Source organism: Oryza brachyantha, chromosome 10, assembly GCF_000231095.2.
Source record: "Oryza brachyantha chromosome 10, ObraRS2, whole genome shotgun sequence".
Taxonomy (NCBI): domain Eukaryota; kingdom Viridiplantae; phylum Streptophyta; class Magnoliopsida; order Poales; family Poaceae; genus Oryza; species Oryza brachyantha.
Window position 1 is genome coordinate 6,889,922 of NC_023172.2, and position 20,550 is coordinate 6,910,471.

The window sequence follows — 20,550 nt, forward strand, 5'->3', positions numbered from 1 at the left end:
GGTGTATGGCTTGTTTAACATGTTTATTTTACCATAATTATTAATTATAATTTTATAACTATTTACTCTCTCTGCCTCATACACATATAGGTTATTTTAGGTTTGTAGTAAGTCATTGATCTTAGCATTTCAAAATACATTAGAAATATACTCTAAAAGAATAATTAATGAGACTAAGGTGGATTTAGTAAATTACTTTAATAATTTTTTTCAAAGAAATAGAGGTTTAACTTAGGACAATCGTCCTAAGGTACTTATAACATGAAATGGAGGAACACAGGAAGTATACTTTATTCCACATGTTTTTTTATCCTAGATTAGTAAAATTCTGTATACATGATTTACCGAAATTCTCAAATGAAAAAATAACATCAGGCACAGCAAATTTGTTAACAAACAAACTAGCAGCTCGGTCATTTACAAATTAAAACAAAACATTGCCAAAACATCTACAAAATTACAACGAAAATGTATATATTACTAGCACATTGCCCGTGCATTGCAACGGGATTTAATTTAAAAATAACATAACATGTTATTACATTATTTTTTGTATATGTCATATTTTAATTGTTATATATATCTGTTATTGCCATATGGGTCTATTAATTAATCTCATGGTTCTTTTCTAGCGTTAGTGGGAAGGGTTATTATATGGAATCCACAATTATTTTTCTTTTAAAAATAGAGTATAGATAAAAAAAATAAGGAGTTGGTGGTGATACAGTTTAGATAATTTCAATCAGTACATCATATATTGGCCCTGTTCAGTTCCTAATTTTTTTTCCAAAAACATCACATCGAATCTCTAGACACCTAAATATAGCATTAAATATAGATAAAAATTAAAACTAATTACCTAGTTATCTGGAAAATCGTAAAACGAATCTTTTGAGCCTATAATACAGGATTAGCCATAAGTGCTACATTAATCAACATGTACTAATAACGGATTAATTCCACTCGAAAGATTCGTCTCACGGTTTCCATGTGAAATCTAAAATTTATTTTATAATTAAACTACATTTAATATTTTAAATATGTGATCGTACGTGTCGATATGACCCCTCTCCCTAAAAAATTTGGGAACTAAACGGGGCCATAGTTGTGCCAGTTTGCTCGTCTCTTTCACTCCGTTTGCATGTGTAGATGATCATGCATGTGGCATGGCAAATTACGCCGTTACGTTTTGGAGTAGTTGAGACTTGAGATCTGCATTGACTGAGGAGGTCAAAATTAAAAATTTGAAGCCGGTGTGAATGCTGACGGTGAGGACGCAGATTAACAATAGTGGGAGAGGGATCGAGGCTGCTGATTCTATATCTTAGGTGGCTCAAATCTTGATTAAATTGAATGATTAGAAAGCGGATTGTGATTGGGGGAGAAATATGGCGCAGATCACACACCTACCACAGCTACCGCATGGATGGATGAACATTTGTCAAAATTTCATTTCTAGATCGAGCGACAAAACTAACTCTGCACCAACCCATTTGATACGAGTATGGCGAAACTGGCACATTCTTGCATATAATATATATACAGTGGTCTATATAATACAGACTTTTTCGATCTCCACCAACTTTGGAGACAAACTGCACTTGTTTTTGTATTGAGTGAGAAGCATATTCGAGTCGCCGATTCGCCGTCGGGTCCACATTTACTTTTGACGACCATCAACTCTTGAACAAGCAAATTAGAAACAATTAGCACAACCTGTGTTCTGTTCTAGCTAAGCCAGGAGTAAGTGTAGATCTTTAGTGGGGTGGGTTGGTACACGACACTTTGCATCGTTTGGTGCATGGTATGGATCAGCTACTTGCATTATATCCATAGTGCATTATATCCATATGTACTGTTAATGTTAACGCTAATGTTTAGTAAGATTGCTTAGTGGATTTGGTTAACGAAACCTTGTCTCGAAGAGTTCGAATTTAATAAGGAATCGTGAAGACCATCGGATGACATATTGATTTTATCTATTCATTAGGTAAGATTTAGTAGTTTTCTTTTATCTTTATTAAGTTTATAGTCCGACTTATTTTATTCTCCGTCTTATCAGTTACAGTATCAAACTGACTGGCATGACCATAACTATTTTAAGAACTTAGGGCTTGCACCGTTGGACTAAAAGCGACGCAAAGACTTGCAGACCTTCGCGCATATTCAGCACACCATATTGATAGATTTGGCATCAACAGTTACGCTCCCTCTGGTTTTTTTTTTCTGTATTTAACGTTGGTTACTTTTGGATCTACATTTGATCATTTATTTTATTTAAATTTCTATACAAATATACCAAATTATAAGTATTGCTTAAAGTGTATATAGTAATAAATGAAATAAGAATAAAATAAATAATATATTTTTTAATAAGACTAATGGTCAGATTCCAAAAAACAACAACAATAAAAAAAATTGGAGATATTAATTAACAACCATGAAGCTATTTGTGGAATGGCACTTGCATGATCTAAAGGAACCCTACTGTGTAAAACTAGTAATCGACCCCTAAAATTTAGAAGGCTGCACAGGTCTCTTTCTTGTTTTTGTATAAATTTGAGTCCCCCCTCCCCCCCTTGCTTTCTTCTCTGTAATCGTAATCTAGCAACACCAGACATATTTAGCAGTTTTGATATTCTATTGCCGACAGAAATTAAATCACGAAGAAATCTGTCGATTTTTCGCGGTGGGTTGTGCATCGAGTTTTAGGAATGGTTGCTCCTGGAATTTCATCAAGTCACGCGTGCTCCTGAAAAGGGGTCAGGAAAGGAAGAGACAGCTTTACAAATTGCCGATTTTTTGGATTAGATTCGAGTGGTATGTGACTTACACACAAGTTGTATTGTAATTAGATGTTAGGTTACGTTGTAATTGCACTGTTGTTATACTGTGTAGTTGAATTTGACATCTCTTTTTGATCAATTTTCTATCAAAAAAAATCTATAGTGCTAATTCTAGTAAAAATAAGATTACAGACTGAGCTTGTGTACGACAAACTACATTGTTTATTATTAAACAATGAAACGAACTATACAGGAAAAATGATGAAAAATACCATTTCGTGAAAACTCAATGAAAATGTATGGTGCAATAAAACAACTAAATTTAATTATTCCATCCGTCCAACAATAGAATCATTTTTACGTTGCTTATTAGGGATTAATGTCAAAGGAGAAAATGTTTTGGTGTTCTTGCTTCAAGGAGGGATAGTTAAATTAAGGGAAAGAACAATTAGAGCTAATATGATAAGATTCTGATATGAGGTGATTGATGCACAAGTATTTGTCTACAATTGTTTATATATATATATATATATATATATATATTCTTCAACGAAAATCAAATGCTTCAAATTTTTATATGGCTGGACGGAACAAGCATGCATTTACACTTGTGAATCATGTCTTTTGCACAAAGGCAGAAATTCTGCACCGTAGTTTTCATTAAAACCCTTTGTATGTACGTGTTTCGTCAAATACTACCAAACTATATCTTCACTCTATAACTTATTTAATATCTTTTAGATTTGCGATGTGACATGGCTAGCAGATCGAGTGATATAAGAACCATAATTATTCCAGCTTGCCGACGTGTACCAACAGTACTATATATATGTGGCAGATATGCTTGTTTCTCCGAAAGAACGAAATTAATCAGGGAGTAATTAATGACGAAGCTCTTCCATCACCAACGCGTAATAATGTGCCAGACCAAAAAATATATATACGATATCCATCTCCACCAATCTCTCCAACACACACACGCACACGTGGTCCTTTTTGCGACGAACAGATTCAAAATTTGCGTTGACCGATCGACCGAATTATGGGAGAAATCAATGAACAAACAGCGTCTTTTACAAAAAACAAACCAAAAAGGCAACATACAACAGATCGATCGAGCACGGGAAAGTTCCATGATTTGTAGACGCATTCCACACTAGCAGTCAAAGCCAACGGACACAGGTTGGAAGTTTGCACGCTTGCTTGGCAAGTGCCAGAAAGGCAGCCTACCAACCAGGACAAGCCAACACGACGTGCATGTGATTAAAATTCTTCACGGGTGTTTGAGATTTCATGATGGAGGTATTATCTGATTTTTTTTAAAAGTTATTTAAGGGTATAAATAACTAAATTAACTCTGGTCGTGTTCCGCTGATCCTATCACTTATCAAGATTATCTCATTTTTCATGCGTACGCTTTCCGAGTGGTTGAATATTATGTTTTTCTTGCAAAAAAATATAGAAAAGTTGTTTTAAAATATCATATTAATCTATTTTTATTTTTTATAATTAATAATTAATTAATCATGTAGTGATCTATTACTATGTTTTTCACGCCGAATAACTTACCCTAAATCTAACCGAACCGAATACAGACTCTCTCTATGTCATAGTATGAAGCATAACTATTATGTCCCATGATATAAGGCGTGCATGCAAGTATGTATTAATTAGCGTATTCTTTAACATCAAAATGTTTAATCACATATTATAGTGGTTACAAGGTCTTAGTAGTACTTAAGTTACTAGGTTCGACTTCTTGTTGGAGCGAATATTCCACGATTCTAACGGCTTTGTGTTTTCGCTGTGGTGACTTCGTCAATCTCTTCAGGATGTGCCGACTAGTCTTCGGAGGTGCTCATAGGGGAGAGGGCTTGCGTGCGTGCGTTCATGCTTAGGGGAGAGTATGTGTGCGTTGTGAGTGTCTGTGTTGTACCGTGTTATCATAAAAAAATATTTAATCACATTACATGCATACACATGCACCTGAATAATCTAAACCGAAGGACTTTACACTGATTAGATGCCGAATTTTTGCATGAAAACTCTCTGTACCTGGACCCATTGTGTAGGTAGGAGTCGGAAAGAAAACGAGACCGCCGCGAAAACCTGAAATTCAGGAGCCGGAAACAACGTGCAGCCATAGTAGTCATCGAGTTTACATCTCCTTTTTGACGGGAGACGACATTCCAGTCGTAGAGCCATGCCTGCACACTAAACAAAGTAGACCACAAAACTGTTACCAAACAGCAGGAGTGTTAAACTTAGATGGCACTTGCTTCGTCGTGGTTGGTGATCGCTCACACCCCTCATGCAGCCTCTCCAAAACCACTATAAATAGCTGCCTCAGCGCGCTTGCCATAATATCATCATCTCATCTCTCCTCTCCTCCTACTAGCAGTTACACTAGTGCATGTGCTGTTAACTAATCGAAGAGAGCTAGCTCGAGCTAGTAATTAACTGCTCCAATTAGCAACCACTTAGTGCAATCTCGATCGATCACGTATTCGGTGAGACACATGGCGCCACCGTCGTACGGCCACGCCGCCGCCGTCGTCGTCAGTGGTGGTGGTGTCGTGCAGAAGAATGCCGCCGTCTCGGTCGTTGAGACGGCTGCTGCGGCGTCTACGCGGCTGCTCGACGCGGACGAGTTCCGGCGTCAGGGTCACCAGGTGGTGGAGTTCATCGCTGACTATTACGACGGGATGGGGGAGTACCCGGTGCACCCCAGCGTCAGCCCTGGCTTCCTGCGCCGCCTCCTCCCCGCGGAGGCGCCGTGGCGGCCGGAGGAGCCCGACGCGTTCGCCGCCGCGCTGAGGGACGTGCGGGACGTCATCCTTCCCGGGATGACGCACTGGCAGAGCCCCCGCCACTTCGCGCACTTCCCGGCGTCGAGCAGCACCGTCGGGGCGCTCGGCGAGGCGCTGGCCGCCGGCATCAACGTCGTGCCGTTCACGTGGGCCGCCTCGCCCGCCGCCGCCGAGCTCGAGATGGTGGTCATCGACTGGCTCGGCAAGGCGGTTCACCTGCCGGAGTGCCTGCTGTTCGCCGGCGGCGGCGGCGGCACGCTGCTCGGGACCTCGTGCGAGGCCATCCTCTGCGCGCTCGTCGCCGCGAGGGACCGCAAGCTCGCGGAGATCGGCGAGGACAGGATCAGCGATCTCGTCGTCTACTGCTCCGACCAGACCCACTTCGCCTTCCGCAAGGCGGCGCGCGTCGCCGGCATCCGGCGGGACCACTGCCGCGAGATACCGACGTACCGCGACGACATGTTCGCCCTCTCGCCGGCGGAGCTGCACGCCGCCATGCAGGCCGACGTGGACGCCGGCCTGGTCCCCCTGTTCCTGTGCGCCACGGTCGGGACCACCCAGACGACCGCCGTGGACCCGATCCGCGAGCTTTGCGCCGTCGCGGCGCCGCGCGGCGTGTGGGTGCACGTCGACGCGGCCTACGCCGGGTCGGCGCTGGTGTGCCCGGAGTTCCGCGGCGCGATCGCCGGCGCCGAGGCCGTCGACTCGTTCAGCATGAACGCCCACAAGTGGCTCCTGGCCAACAACGACTGCTGCGTGATGTGGGTGAAGGCGCCGTCGGCGCTGCTGGCGGCGCTGGGCACGGACCAGGAGTACATCCTCAAGGACGCGGCGGCGGAGGGGCACGACGTCGTCGACTACAAGGACTGGGGCGTCACCCTCACCCGCCGCTTCCGCGCCCTCAAGCTCTGGCTGGTGCTCCGGTGCTACGGCGTCGAGCGCCTCCGCGAGCACATCCGGTCCCACGTCCGCATGGCCGCCGCGTTCGAGGCCATGGTGCGGGCCGACGCGAGGTTCGAGGTGGTGACGACGAGGCAGTTCGCGCTCGTCTGCTTCCGGCTCCGGCCACCGCCGGAGCACGAGAAGACGGCCAACGAGCTCAACAGGACGCTCCTCGAGGAGGTGAACGCCGTCGAATCCGGGCCGTACATGAGCTCGGCCAACGCCGGCGGCGTGTACATGCTCCGGTGCGCCGTCGGGAGCACGCTCACGGAGGAGCGCCATGTCCGCGAAGCCTGGAAGGTCGTGCAGGATCGTGCCACGTTCCTCCTTCGCAAAATGGAGATTACTGCCTAAGAGAGTGATTTTATTCACGGGTAAATAATTAAATCTGCTCAGTGAAAAATATGCAAAATGCTTCCATTCACAAGCACATATATTTGCATGTACAGGGCGGTAATTAAAAAAAAAAACCGTAGTGCGATGTACGGCGTACGTATACATACACATGCAACCAATGAAATGTACTGTTCTTTTTACACGATCAAATCATATATCTATTTATTTGTTTTTACCTAGTGTACACTCTTCATTTCCGAAATTCGAGGGTGGTAAAAGATGTATATATGGCCACGTGCCTTCCAAATGAATAATATTATAAGAGAAATAAAGAGGACTTTTTATGTATATATTTGTGTATGATTGCTCTGGAAAGATGCACGGTGATATATATTCCACACAGTGAATTGGTAATCACGCACTGTTATTGCTTAAACCAATATCATTAATTACTTCTTATATGAGTACCCTCTCCAATCATATTGTTCATCGGCAAATTCATATAAGATACTCCTTCCGTTTCACAGTGTAAGACTTTCTACCATTGTCTAGATTCATACGAATGGTAATAAATGTAGACACATATATTATTGGTACCGGCTCCTCCTTCCCATCCTATTCGCCCTAAAGCAAGCCTCGAAGGCATTCGAGTATCATGCCTCCGTGGCATGTTCGGCTAAGATGTCTTGGTGTTTGAGTATCATGCCCCTCGTGGCATGTTCGGCCAAGATGCCTTCGTGTTCGAGTATCATTCCTCCATGGCATGTTCGGCCAAGATGCCTTAGTATTCGAGTATCCTGCCCCTTGTGGCATATTCGTCCAAGATGCTTTGGTATTCGAGTATCATGCCCCTCGTGACATGTTCGGCCAAGATGTCCTGGTGTTCGAGTATCATACCCCTCGTGGCATGTTCGATCAAGAGACCTTGGTATTCGAGTAAGACACTTATGCACTAACGGCACCCCGTCGACGATCCGGACCAGGTCAGAATACGGAAGCTTGCCCGTCACGACTCTAAGGAATATTCTCGCCAGGATGGCTGGGGACCTACTCTCAAGTGCACTCGAGTGCTGAAGACCACTGTTGTGGTGATCCCCGAGAAGCTACTTATTTTAGCCTTATACCCTTAGGCTCTATTAGTAACTACCCAGGGGTACTTGGGTCATTGTACAAGGTGTTTTCTGGGGCTATAAAAGCCCGTACCCCTACCCTGTAGAACTCAAGGTTAATGAGAGATACAGTGCCAAGGCATTTCGAACATCGTCTACTTGAACTTCTTGCGTGTATGTGCGACTGACCTTTTTTTGTAGTTGCATGTATATTTTTGTGTTCGTGACGTGAGGTCACAACATATATAAATTATATACATTCATCAATAAGTAAATCTAGTCAACGCTAGAAATTCTTACAATATGAAACAGAAGTAATACTAACGAATTTGAACGCGTATACAAATCTTATACAGTGAGTGATTTATAAATTAACCTAGTTATGTATAGAGCTACCCTTTCTATATGCCACTGAGAAAGTATCAAATAAAAATGTTATATGTACTTAAGAATTAATTAGACAGACCCAAGGGCCAATTATAGAAGAGCAAGTATTGATTAGTTACACCCTACAAACGATCGATTATGTGTGATCAATTAAAGAAGCTACAGCATGTGGCACAGGCACTATTAAGGACACAGGGAGTCCATAAAGGAATTGGCTTCCACAATAAACATGATCAGGTATAAAAATTGATTTCTAGAAATAGTCTCTTAACGTTGCCATATATGGAAATAAATTTTCGTCCCAGTCGTTTAAGCCTAGAAACAGAGGATCTATCTTTGTTTATGGTGTCAGATGAAGATGAATATAATATCAAAATATAGACCCCGAATCGATCTATACATTTATAATTATAACATTTTTTTTCATGTGAGATCATTTCCAAATATTTAATATAAAAATTTAAATCCATTTTTATAGAATCTCAGTTCTATGTATGTCAAACAATCACGAATTCACGATGGAGACGTACGTGCTCTATATAAATGTTAAAAAAGATTTAGAACACAAGGTGTTACTGATTTTTTTCAATTGAATTCACTTACAGTGCCAAACAAACCTTACGAGATTCAAAGAGGTGAAACTAAAATAATAGCATCTTCAATTTAGACAACAATCACTTTGGTAAGTACGCTATCTATGAAAAGAAAGCTCTCAGTTCAAATCCTTACACCACACACGCATATTTCATGTGAAAATTAAATCGTGTCACTCTTGAATAAGATGCATGGTTGCTAATTAACATTGGCAGCAGGGGTGAATTTAACATGGGGGCGGCGGTGCTCGAGCCCCCGCTATCTTTATTAAAGCTATCAGAGGCCTCACGAAGACCCCTCTAAAAGTTTATAGCAAAAATCAATAGAAGGGGAGCTAAAACTCTATTTAGCTTGTTCAGACTCCCCTAATCTCGCTGTCTAGATCCGTCACTGATGGACGGTAACTGCTCTTCGTTAATTAGGTTCACACGAGGACACGCTACATATATACTCCATAAACTATGTGCTCAAAATAAGTTGGGGACGAATAAATTAAGTTAATGACCACGGCCAATACGCAATCTGTCGTACGTGATGCCCCTTTGTTTAGTTTATCTCGATCGCTGCCTTTGCTCGCGTGTGGTTTCTTAATTTGTTGGATTACGCTCAAGTTGCATTTGAAATCTCTTACTGATATCAATACTACCTAGCTCCTGAGCTGTTCGTGATTTTTTCTGCCTTAATTAATTGCAGTTTGCGTTGGTCGGGATATATATACTTCACACGTACGTCCCAATATAAGCCGACCACTAACCACAGTATTCGAGAAAGAGTTTAGATTATCTAGTTGTATATATGCATGTATGTAATATGGTCGGATGTTTTGATGCTAAAGAATTTAGAATAAATAAAATTTAGACAAAAAAATGTGTGCTAGTTATTATATGCTTGCATGTACGTCTTATATTATGGGAAAAAAATAGTTATGCTTTATATTATTTTATATTATCTGACCGACCGAGTATATCTTAGAGTAAGCTAATTATTGTTTTTATTAGGCCATTCTCAATGGCGCCTTTTATTTCACGAGTTTTAAGTGTAACACGTCAGTATTCTAGTTTTATTCTGTGAAATAAAAGGGCATCTCTCAGTGGTCTCTTTCATTTCACGGTTTCATAGACTTAGTAGATCATTAAATTCCTCCATAAGGGTATGATCAAATATGCCATATAAATTACGGATTAAAAAAATGGTTTGGCCTTAATGAACTTTCATTTGCTTGGAAACAACGCGATGAGTCTTTCACTAGGATGAAAGAGTTCTATTTTTTTTCGTAATTAAATCCTTACCATATATAAAAAAATACGATGTGACACATAATTAATACCAAAAGGGCCACTCATAATGCTCTTAGGTTGGATATAGTATCTGGTTTGGGAAGTCTTAAGTTAAAAAGGAGTACTAATTTAGGGCGTGTTTGGATCCTCTAAACTTTTTTAAGTCCATATCACATCGAATATTTAGATACTAATTAGAAGTATTAAATATAGACTATTAATAAAACTCACCCTATGATCTGGACTATTTCGCGAGACAAATCTATTAAGCCTAATTAAGCCATGATTAGCTAATATGATGCTACCGTAAATATTTGCTAATCGTAAATTAATTAGACTTAAAATTTTTTTAATAAAATAACCTTTATTTATACAATTAATTTTATTACCCGTTTATATTTAATACGTTTAATTAACGTCCCAGAATATTTCACGTTCAAAGCCGACGCGAGGTGTGGTGGTGAGACCGAGGCAGGCATGCATGCATGGCACGCGGGTATTTTTTTTATTTTTACTTCCATGCACCTCCGGTCAACGCGGAAGAACGACGTCAGCATATTCCGGTGAGCTGTATAAAAATTATGTTTGCGCGTACGGGGATACGTAGGAAGAGCAAGTATTGAGCTGTATAAAAATAATACGGAGTAATTAATTAGACAGGCCCAAGAGTCAATTATAGAAGAGCAAGTATTGATTAGTTACACCCTACAAAGGATCGATCATGTGTAATCAATTAAAGAAGCTACAGCTAGCATGCACGAGGAAGGACACCGGTTTTTTTTTCACATGGAGTTCAAAAAGAGATTGGCTTGTACAATAAAAAGGACTAGGTATAAGAAATGATTTATAGAGGTAGTCTCCTGAGGTTGTCCTAGAGAGATAACTTAGAGGGGTGAATAGGTGTCCTGAAAATTCTTTCAAATCGCAGTGGTCAGTACAGGGGCCGGACCGTCCGGTCGGCACTCTCGGGTTGGGCCGAGAGCTCTGGCTGGACCGTCCTGGTTAGAACACTGGACCATCCGGTCAGTAAAAAATACAGACTTGACAGTCTACCATTTCGGTGATGTTCCTGAAAACGTGATGTGATTGTGTGTCGAATAAAACAACAGAAAGATCGTAGGAACAAATAGAACACGAAATCATAAGAACAAAGACACGAGAGATTTATCCCGAAGTTCGGATCTTTCGATCCTACTCTCCGTTGAGGCGCTCCTGTGAGCGGGATCTCTCTCGATCCTTTCCCTCTCTTGGCTTCGTCCCACAAGACCAACACGGGTCTCCGAATTCACACCTAGGAACTAGCAACCCCTTCGATCGACCACCAAGGTCAAGATCAAGGCGGCTTGCCCAGCCCTAGATTGCAATTCGCTCTACCCTGCAGTCTTCTATGAGAAAGCACAAGAATCCATTATCAATCTTACATATTCTCTTGCGGAGGTTAGGCACCAACCTTCACAACTTGCTCCCGGGTGATCCACACGAATCGGAGGCTCGCGGGCGATGCCTATCCATCTATGAGATCAATCTCCAAGAGTAATAGGCCACCTTGACTCCACATGCATCCATGAACTCCCGAGAATGAACATTCTATCACTCACTAACCTTAACACTCTCTCTAAGACATGATCCAACGATTAATCTCTCTAGGAGTTGTATTGGGTTTGTGGGGAGGCTTGAGAGGTGCTAAACTTGCCCTAGCAACCAGAAAACTTGAACAGAAAGCCTCTCCAACGGCTAGATCTCAAGAGCCCCTTTTATAGGCTGGCAGACGTCACATAGCCATTGGAAAAGAAACCTAATCGGACTGTCCGGCTAGGGGGCCGGACCGTTCGGCCGACACTTAACACATTCACTCCGAGTAGGGGCCGGACCAAAGTCCGGACCGTCCTGCCACCGGACTGCCTGGACAGAAGTCCGGACCGTCCGGTTCCTGCTGCTTGCGAAAAACAGCAGCGAGCCTCCGCTCGACTTCGACTCAACCCTAACCACTCATGGATGCATGCTTAGCTTCTGGTGACCCTCTTAATAGTACGGAGTTCATAAGACTCAAAAAGAAAAATAAAATACGCCTTCGAGTGCCTTCATCTTCGTAGAGCCGTCGCTTCGGGTCACACATGCTCTAAGTTTTATCAATTAATCCTTCAATCGAATTGATACTTTAAACTTCTCTGCAATCACAACTCATTAGCGCACACATGCTTGGCTAGCATTGTCATTAATCATCTAAAACTTTGTTTAGGGGCTAGATGCACTTTCAGTTGCCATATCTGAAAATAAGTATTCGAAACAGTCATCTAAGCCGTTCATAGTTAGAAACATAGCTGGGATCTATTCTTTTATATGAAGTCTTATGAAGATGCATATCATAGCAAAATATAGAGCCCGAATTAATAGACCTATAAATTTATACTTGATAAATTTTTCATGTGAGATCATTTCCAAATATTGATTATAAAATTTTAAATACATTTATGTAAAAGCTCAGTTCTGTGTCAAACGATCTCAAATTCCCGACCGAGACATGCTCTATATTAAAGTTTTAATAGTTGACAAGATTTATAACTTTAAGTTAATGATCTTTTCAATTCGACTCACTTATTGTGCCAAACAAACATTACAGGATTCAAAGATGTTAAATTAAAATAATAGGATCTTCAATTTAGACAATCATTGCTTCGAACCCTATCTTTCCTCTGCTTATGTTTATAAGTCAAATTTATAATTTTCAATCTTAAAATAGGAGTTGATTTTGGTTTTTTCTCACCGAACTTTACTTTTCAGACTTAAGTTTTAGATCGCCAAATATATATATATATATATATATACACACATATCCATAAATTATTTTTTTATAAATAAACTGTTTGGCTTTTCCAATATTTATATGTGAGGTGGTAAGTACCCCCACCACACATATTTCATGCGGAAAATAGTGTCACTCTTGAAAGATGGCTGCTCTTCATTAATCAAGTTCACACGAGCACATGCTACATATAAACTATGTGCTCAAAATAATTAAGTTAGGGGAGGAATAGATTATATTAATAACCACGGCCATCTACGCAATCTGCCGTGAAGCCTCCTTTATTTAGTTTATCTCGTTCGCTAATTTATTCCCGTGGTTTCTTAATTTGTTGGGGTACACTCAAGTGGCAATTGAAATCTCCTAGCTGATATCAGTGCTAACTAGCTCCTGATTATTCCTGCCTTAATTAATCGTGGTTTGCGTCGGTCAGTACTACATATGCGTACATATATATATATATATATATATATACACACTCAAGTGGCAACCGGTTTCGGAAGTCTTGCTTTAAATAGTAATCCCTCCTCCGATTATTTTGTTTGAGCGACTTTTTATCTACGTTTGATTATTCATTTTATTAAAAAATTTATTTAATTACTAACTATTCTATTATAATTTGATTTATTACAAGAATAATTTTAAGTATAATTTATAATTTTGTATACTTAGAAAAAATTTTTAATACGACAAACGAACAAACATAAATAAAAAATTAACGGCGTAAAAAAAACCAGAGAAAACAGTAATTTAGATTTCACGTTCAAAGCGCACGGGAGGCTTTGAGGGTGGTCGTGAGGCCGACCGAGGCATGCATGGCACGCGGGTAGTTTTTTTTTTCTTACTTGCATGCATCTCCGGTCAACGTGGGAGAACGACGTCGTTATATTCTTCTGGTGAGCTGTTAGAAGATATTTTTAACATAAATAAAAAATAAATTACAGATTCCGCCAAGAAACTACGAGACGGATCTTTTGAGCCTAATTAACCCGTTATTACCATATATGTGTTACTACTTATGACTAATTATGACCCAATTAGGCTTAAAAGATTCGTCTCACGATTGTCCCCCTAATTATGCAATTAGTTTTATTTTCATCAATGTTTAAGCTCCATTTAGATGTTTAAAGATTCGATGTGATAGTTTTTGGAAAAAAATTGGGAACTGAACTGTGCCTAAATTTTCCTTTCTGCGCATAACCTAACTCATCTTTTGGCTCTATCTTATGCTTATAAGTAAATGTTTGAATTTGTAATCTTAAATTTATTGTTAGTTTTATGGTTTTTTAATTTTTTTCATGCTTTGCATTTATATCACGGAAAACACGTATATAATTTTTTATTTATAAATTATTTTTCGTTACAAATACTCCCCCCATTCCAAATTTATCACCGTATTAAAGAAAAATAGGAATCCCAAATTAAACATCATATAATGAAAGAGAGTCTATTAATTATGCATTAATATTAATTATGCATTAATTGAAATACGAACGATGTTTCAGTTCACATGCGCAATAAATACTTACGTATACCTATCTCCAGTCGTTTATAAACATATTGTCGTTTCCCTTTTTCGATGAAAAAGCTAAATGGTATGTATGACAGTGTCCTAAATGCTGTATATCTTGCCACGTCCCTTCCTAATTCTATGCGGTCGTATATGTATCGTATTTGCTTGCCCCGGAAAGATGCACCGTGCATGTACCGTCCGGCGAGGAAAAAAATTCTATGCGGGAGAACCTAGCTCTAACTCCTGCGAGTGAGACCCATCCTAGAATAAACCAAGTAGGCTGTTCTTATATATGATCATCTTATCATTTTATTTTTTGAAATGCTAAATGATTTATCTTTTATAAAGAGTTTTATATAAAAGTATATTTTCAGTTTTATAAAATTTAGTTTCACCATTTACATGGTTAAATAGCTATAAAAATACCAAATAATTGTTTATTTCTTTTATCCGGAGAAAAAAACACAGAAGTAATAGTCCTGTAAAATATCTCCCACTTGATACACGTACATACATCATATTGTGCCCTGCCAAGTGCCGACCAACCGATGGCCCTGCCACTTGGCACCATGCGCCGCCAGACCCATCGACCGCTGGGACCACAAGCGTGCACATATGCTTCTCCACACTCCAATGAATTGCATATTTCATTCACACTCCCCATTATAGATTTTGGTTGAATTGAAAATTTCATCAATGTTTTGCACCCGGTTTCTGTAACTTTTTTATTTGGTTTTAAAATTACTGCCTCCTCCGTTCCTAAATATCTGACAGTGTTGATTTTTTGACATGTGTTTGACCGATCGTTTTATTCAATTCTTTTGTAAAATATTTAAAGCGATATATATATATATGTATATTTAACAATAAATAAAAGGATATAAAAATTATTATTATTATGTAATTTTTTTAAATAGGATGAATAGTCAACGTGAAAAAGAAATAAACGGTGTCATATATTTATGGACGGAAGGATTATTTTGTATATCCACCGGTGGGTCGATGTAGCCCTGTGTACATATATACTTCATAGTATGTGCAGGTTATGTTTGGAGCAATGTTTTTGTCTATATCAACCGAATAATACATAACTTGATAACTACTGGTGAAACATCTAGATATTTTCTGACCTTAGAATTAATCAAACTCGGATGGGCATGTTGACATGCATCCTTGACATAATTTTTTTTCACACGTGCTTATACAGATAAACACACACAGAAATATTCCAGAGGGGAGCTAGGATGACGATTGCCATGGTTTTTGTCCGGCCGGGTCTCTCCCGGCGACATCGGCACCATGCATGTCGTATGGGCTGAGTCAGCGGTCAAGTATCGATGAAGGACGCGACGCTCGATGACGCCGAGTAAAACGAGCTTAGAGCAACTTGGTTTATGGTTGGTATGGAGGTACAATGCAAAGTGGGTGTATATATATTAGTAAACTCTATATTTGTGTCCTGGCCCATGAGACTAGGAAAAAAATATGGAAGAGAAAAATAGTAAGAAAAAAAATACCTTATATGTAGTTTTGCTTTACATTTTCATCTTTTTGCTTTTCCTTATAATTGTAAGCCCAGATTTGAAGTTAAATTTGAGGTTTTTTATGATAGTTTATTTTTCAGTATTGACTTTTAGATTACTATCAACACGTCTATATAAATTTTATTTGCAAATTATTTTTTATTTATAAATATACCTTTTGTTTTATTTAAGGTATAAGATAACCCCTTAGGATAAGTGAGGTAACAGGTGGCAACAATCAAGACTGGGACCTCAAAAGCAAGGGTTGGAGCCTTGGAGGCCCGCCGAATAGGTAAGCAAGCACTGCCATTGTGTAAACCTATGTCACCTCTGTATCATCAAATTATAAAGAGGCTATATGACTGCTTCCGTTCTACAATACTCCAATTTTAATTAAGTTTATATAAAAAACTAGAAACATTTACAACCTAACACAGAAATATTATGAAAATATATTTAATTATAGATTTAATAAAACTAATTTACTGTTCTATAAGTTTCTATATTTATCTATAAATTTGGTTAAACTTAAATAGTTTGACTTTAACCAAAGTCTAAACGTGTTATAACCTAAAACGGTGGAGTATAACAAATGTAAATTTAATAAAGAAGCACCTGTTTTAAGATGGAGTAATAGCACGTGTTATATACATACACTTTTTGCCAAAAAAAAATTATCATTTAGCTGTTAGGAAAACGTGTGTACAAAACCCAAAAAAAGTCTGCATAAATGAATACAACTATGACTTTTACTGCCACCAAAAAAATTTACTTTGGCAAAAAACCTGTCATTCTAAAAGTAGAAGAGGTCATATTACCTTATCATAGGCCTTTTAATTTCAAAGTCCACTTGAACGATCTAAACTAAACAACATCAATCAATAAGATGGTGTTAAGCAGTCTGCATCTTGAGTTGGACAGTTTCTACGGTTGAAATGGCTTCTATCTACAGTTGAAATATAGCTAGATCGAGTCATGTATGTGAGATTACAGAAGTCGATGGCCAGACTACGTAATCCAATGTGCTGACTTCATGTGAAGGTCAGTCAATTCAGTGCGTACAAAACCCGAGAAAAAAATCTGTATAAAAGAATACAACTATGACATTTACGGCCACCAAAAAAATTTACTTGGGCAAAAGACCAGTCATCAGAAGAGGTCATTTTACCTTATCATAGGCAAGTCCAATTGAAGGATCTAAACTAAACAATATCAACAAGGTGGTGTTAGGTGGTCTGCAACTTGAGTTGATACTTTCTACAGATGAAATAGCTTTTATCTACAGTTGAAATATAGCTAGATCGAGTCATGTAGGTGAGATTGCACAAGTCGATGGCCGGACTAGGTAACCCGACATGCTCACTGGCACGTGGAGGTCAGTCAATTCGTAAAGCATGCGTACAAAACCCGAGAAAAAAATCTATATAAAAGAATACAACTATGACTTTTACCGCTGCCAAAAAAATTTACTTGGACAAAAAACCTATCATCGTAAAAGTAGAAGAGGTTATTTTACCTTATCATAGGCTTTTTAATTTCAAAGTCGACTTGAACGATCTAAACTAAACAACATCAACAAGGTGGTGTTAAGTGGTCTGCAACTTGAGTTGGACAGTTTCTACAGCTGAAATGGCTTCTATCTACAGTTGAAATATAGCTAGATCGAGTCATGTAGGTGAGATTGCAGAAGTCGATGGCCAAACTACGTAACTCGACATGCTGACTGGCATGTGGAGACCAGTCAATTTGGAAAACGTGTATACAAAACCCGAGAAAAAATTATGTATAAAAGAATAAAACTATGACTTTTAGCACTACCAAAAAAATTTACTTGGGCAAAAAACCTGTCATTCTAAAAGTAGAAGAGGTCATTTTAGCTTATCGTAGGCCTTTTAATTTCAAAGTCCACTTCAAAGACCTAAACTAAACAACATCAATAAAGTGGTGTTAATTGGTCTGCAGCTTGAGTTAGACAGTTTCTACACCTGAAATGGCTTCTATCTAAAGTTGAAATATAGTTAGAAGGAGTCACCTGGGTGAGATTGCGCGAGTCGATGGCAGGACTACCTAACCGGAAGCGCTGACTGGAACGTGGTGCTCGGTCAATTGCTCCGAGGTCGCATTAAATGTACTCAATTTACCTTCAGTGGTACTCTACTAACTGCAAACTATGATAGAATATTCCTCGTCAGAGTATTAACAAGTATGATTCCTATTTTCAATCTATAAGTCGTGTATATTGGAATTTAGATAATAGGGTAAGGCCCCGTTTAGTTCTCATATTTTTTTTAACCAAAGCATCACACCGAATCTTTAGATATCTAAATAGAGTATTAAAAATACATGAAAAAAACTAATTGCACAGTTATGGAAGAAATTGAGTGACAAATCTTTTGAGCCTAGCTAATTAGTTCATGTTTAGTCATAAGTGCTACAGTAACCCACGTGTGCTAATGACGGATTAATTAGTTTCAAAAGATTCGTCTCGCAGTTTCTAGGCGAGCTATGAAATTCATTTTTTATTCATGTCCCAAACCTTTTCTGACGTCCAGTCAAACGCTCGATGTGACACCCAAACATTTTCTTTTCCTAAACTTAACGGGGCCTAAATATAAAATGAATAAATGTTTTTTGATGACAAGTGAAACTAAAGAGGGACATTTAATCACTAATATCAAAGGTATGTTGAACCGTAGCATTGATGAATATATGTTTGCTTGTGGAGGGCCATTCTAGCTATTTTTGTGACTCATAGTTGTATTTTATATCTAACAAAAGAGGGATTGTGTAATGAAAAAATTGTTCTTCTGTTTGTAATTTATAATGCTTTCATTAGGATTTTAGTTATATGGTCACGCAAACTTTAAAACTTTATGTTTATGATGCGAATCAATGCACTTGTGGTATGCATGAAATAGCTATCAAAGGTGTAGCTACAAGCACTAGTACAGATCCTCTAATCTGTGACGGCCCAAAACATGCCTGGATTACTTGGGCTGTCAGAACATAGGCATCTCAATCGGACCTAAAATAAGCCTGTTGTAGATGTAATCGCATAGCCGTAAGTAAGGTGTGTATGCTTAGAGCCCGTCAGAGATGATACTTATCTCTGACGGGCACAAAGATAAGTCCGATTGAGATTGTGCAAGTCATGTCAATCGGGCCGAGTTACCAGGCCCGTCACAGATGACCATCATCTCTGACGGGCCCGGGAGATTGCCCAATTGAGATGACCATGCACCCGTGACTGATGGTTTCTATTAGTGACGGTCTCCTTTGCTGCACCAAATTGAGATAATCGGTGGCCCGTAAGAGATCTCGGAATGTGACCCGATTGAGATAATTATTTGCACTCTATAAATACTCGACCCGACTGCTGTCTGAAGCTATCCCACTGTTCACAATTTTGGTGGGAGGTGTAAGGGGGTGAATTTTTGTAATTGTTTTCTAAAGAGAATCTGAAAATGATAAATTAAGTATAAATGCTAACTAATACATTCTTTAATTATAAGCACTCTAAAATTTCAAGCATGCAAATAAATATCAACTAATATTTTGCTTTTTTAGCGATGGTTCGAAGTTGGATGTATGCGAATAATTTGAAGCGGCATTGCAAGGAGTACAGAGATGGAGTATTAAGTTTTTTGAATGCCGTGAACAAGGATAGAGAAAGAAGAACCAACAAATACATGTGGTGTCCATGTAGCGATTGCAAGAATGAGTCTAAGTTTGAAAGCAGAGTGGACGTACACTCTCACTTGATACGTCGGGGATTCATGAAGGGATAGAAACATTGGGTGAAGCATGGAGAGGAAGAATCAGGAAGTGGTGCAGACAATCATGAAGAAGGAGATGAAGATGAAGATGAGAATGATATGTTTATACCGTTTCCATTGGGTGGGGAAATGGTTGATGTGGAACCGGATCTGTTGCAAGACATGTTATGTGACGTTGAGTACCCAGCATACAACGAGAGAGATTCTATGAAGTTCAATAGGTTGGTCAGTGACTTGGCGACACCTCTGTACGTCGGATGCAAACCAAAACATACCAAATTGTCAGCTACCTTAGAGCTAATGAAGCTGAAAGCTAGTAGTGGATGAACCAACAAGAGTTTTACAGAACTACTGGGAATAATGAAGGCGATGCTTCCCGAAGAGAACACATTGCCCGAGACGACATATGAAGCAAAGCAAGTTCTATGTCCCTTGGGGTTAGAGGTTCGTAGAATTCACGCTTGTCCAAAACACTGCGTATTGTACTACAAGCAATACGCGGACTTAGATGCTTGTCCTGTCTGCAAGGCATCTCGGTACAAGAGAAAGAAAGGTGCGGCGGAGGGAAAGAAGTCAAAGCGGGGTGGGCCAGCGAAGGTTGTGTGGTATCTACCCATCGCTGATCATTTCAAACGAATGTTTGCCAACCCCAAGGAAGCAGAGATAACACATTGGCATGCCACAGAGAGAAGGA

General features: G+C 39.4%; 1 protein-coding gene across 1 annotated transcript; it reads left to right on the forward strand.

The window, feature by feature from the left end:
* Window positions 1-5,305: 5,305 nt before the first annotated feature.
* LOC107305562 (tyrosine decarboxylase-like) lies at window positions 5,306-7,201 on the forward strand. Its single transcript, XM_015843626.2, has one exon. The coding sequence runs from the start codon at window positions 5,306-5,308 to the stop codon at window positions 6,890-6,892; it is 1,587 nt and encodes a 528-aa protein (XP_015699112.2). The 3' UTR covers window positions 6,893-7,201.
* Window positions 7,202-20,550: the final 13,349 nt, after the last annotated feature.

Coding starts and splice junctions, on each gene's coding strand:
- LOC107305562 (XM_015843626.2), top strand. CDS start 5,306: ATGGCGCCACCGTCGTACGGCCACGCCGCCGCCGTCGTCGTCAGTGGT.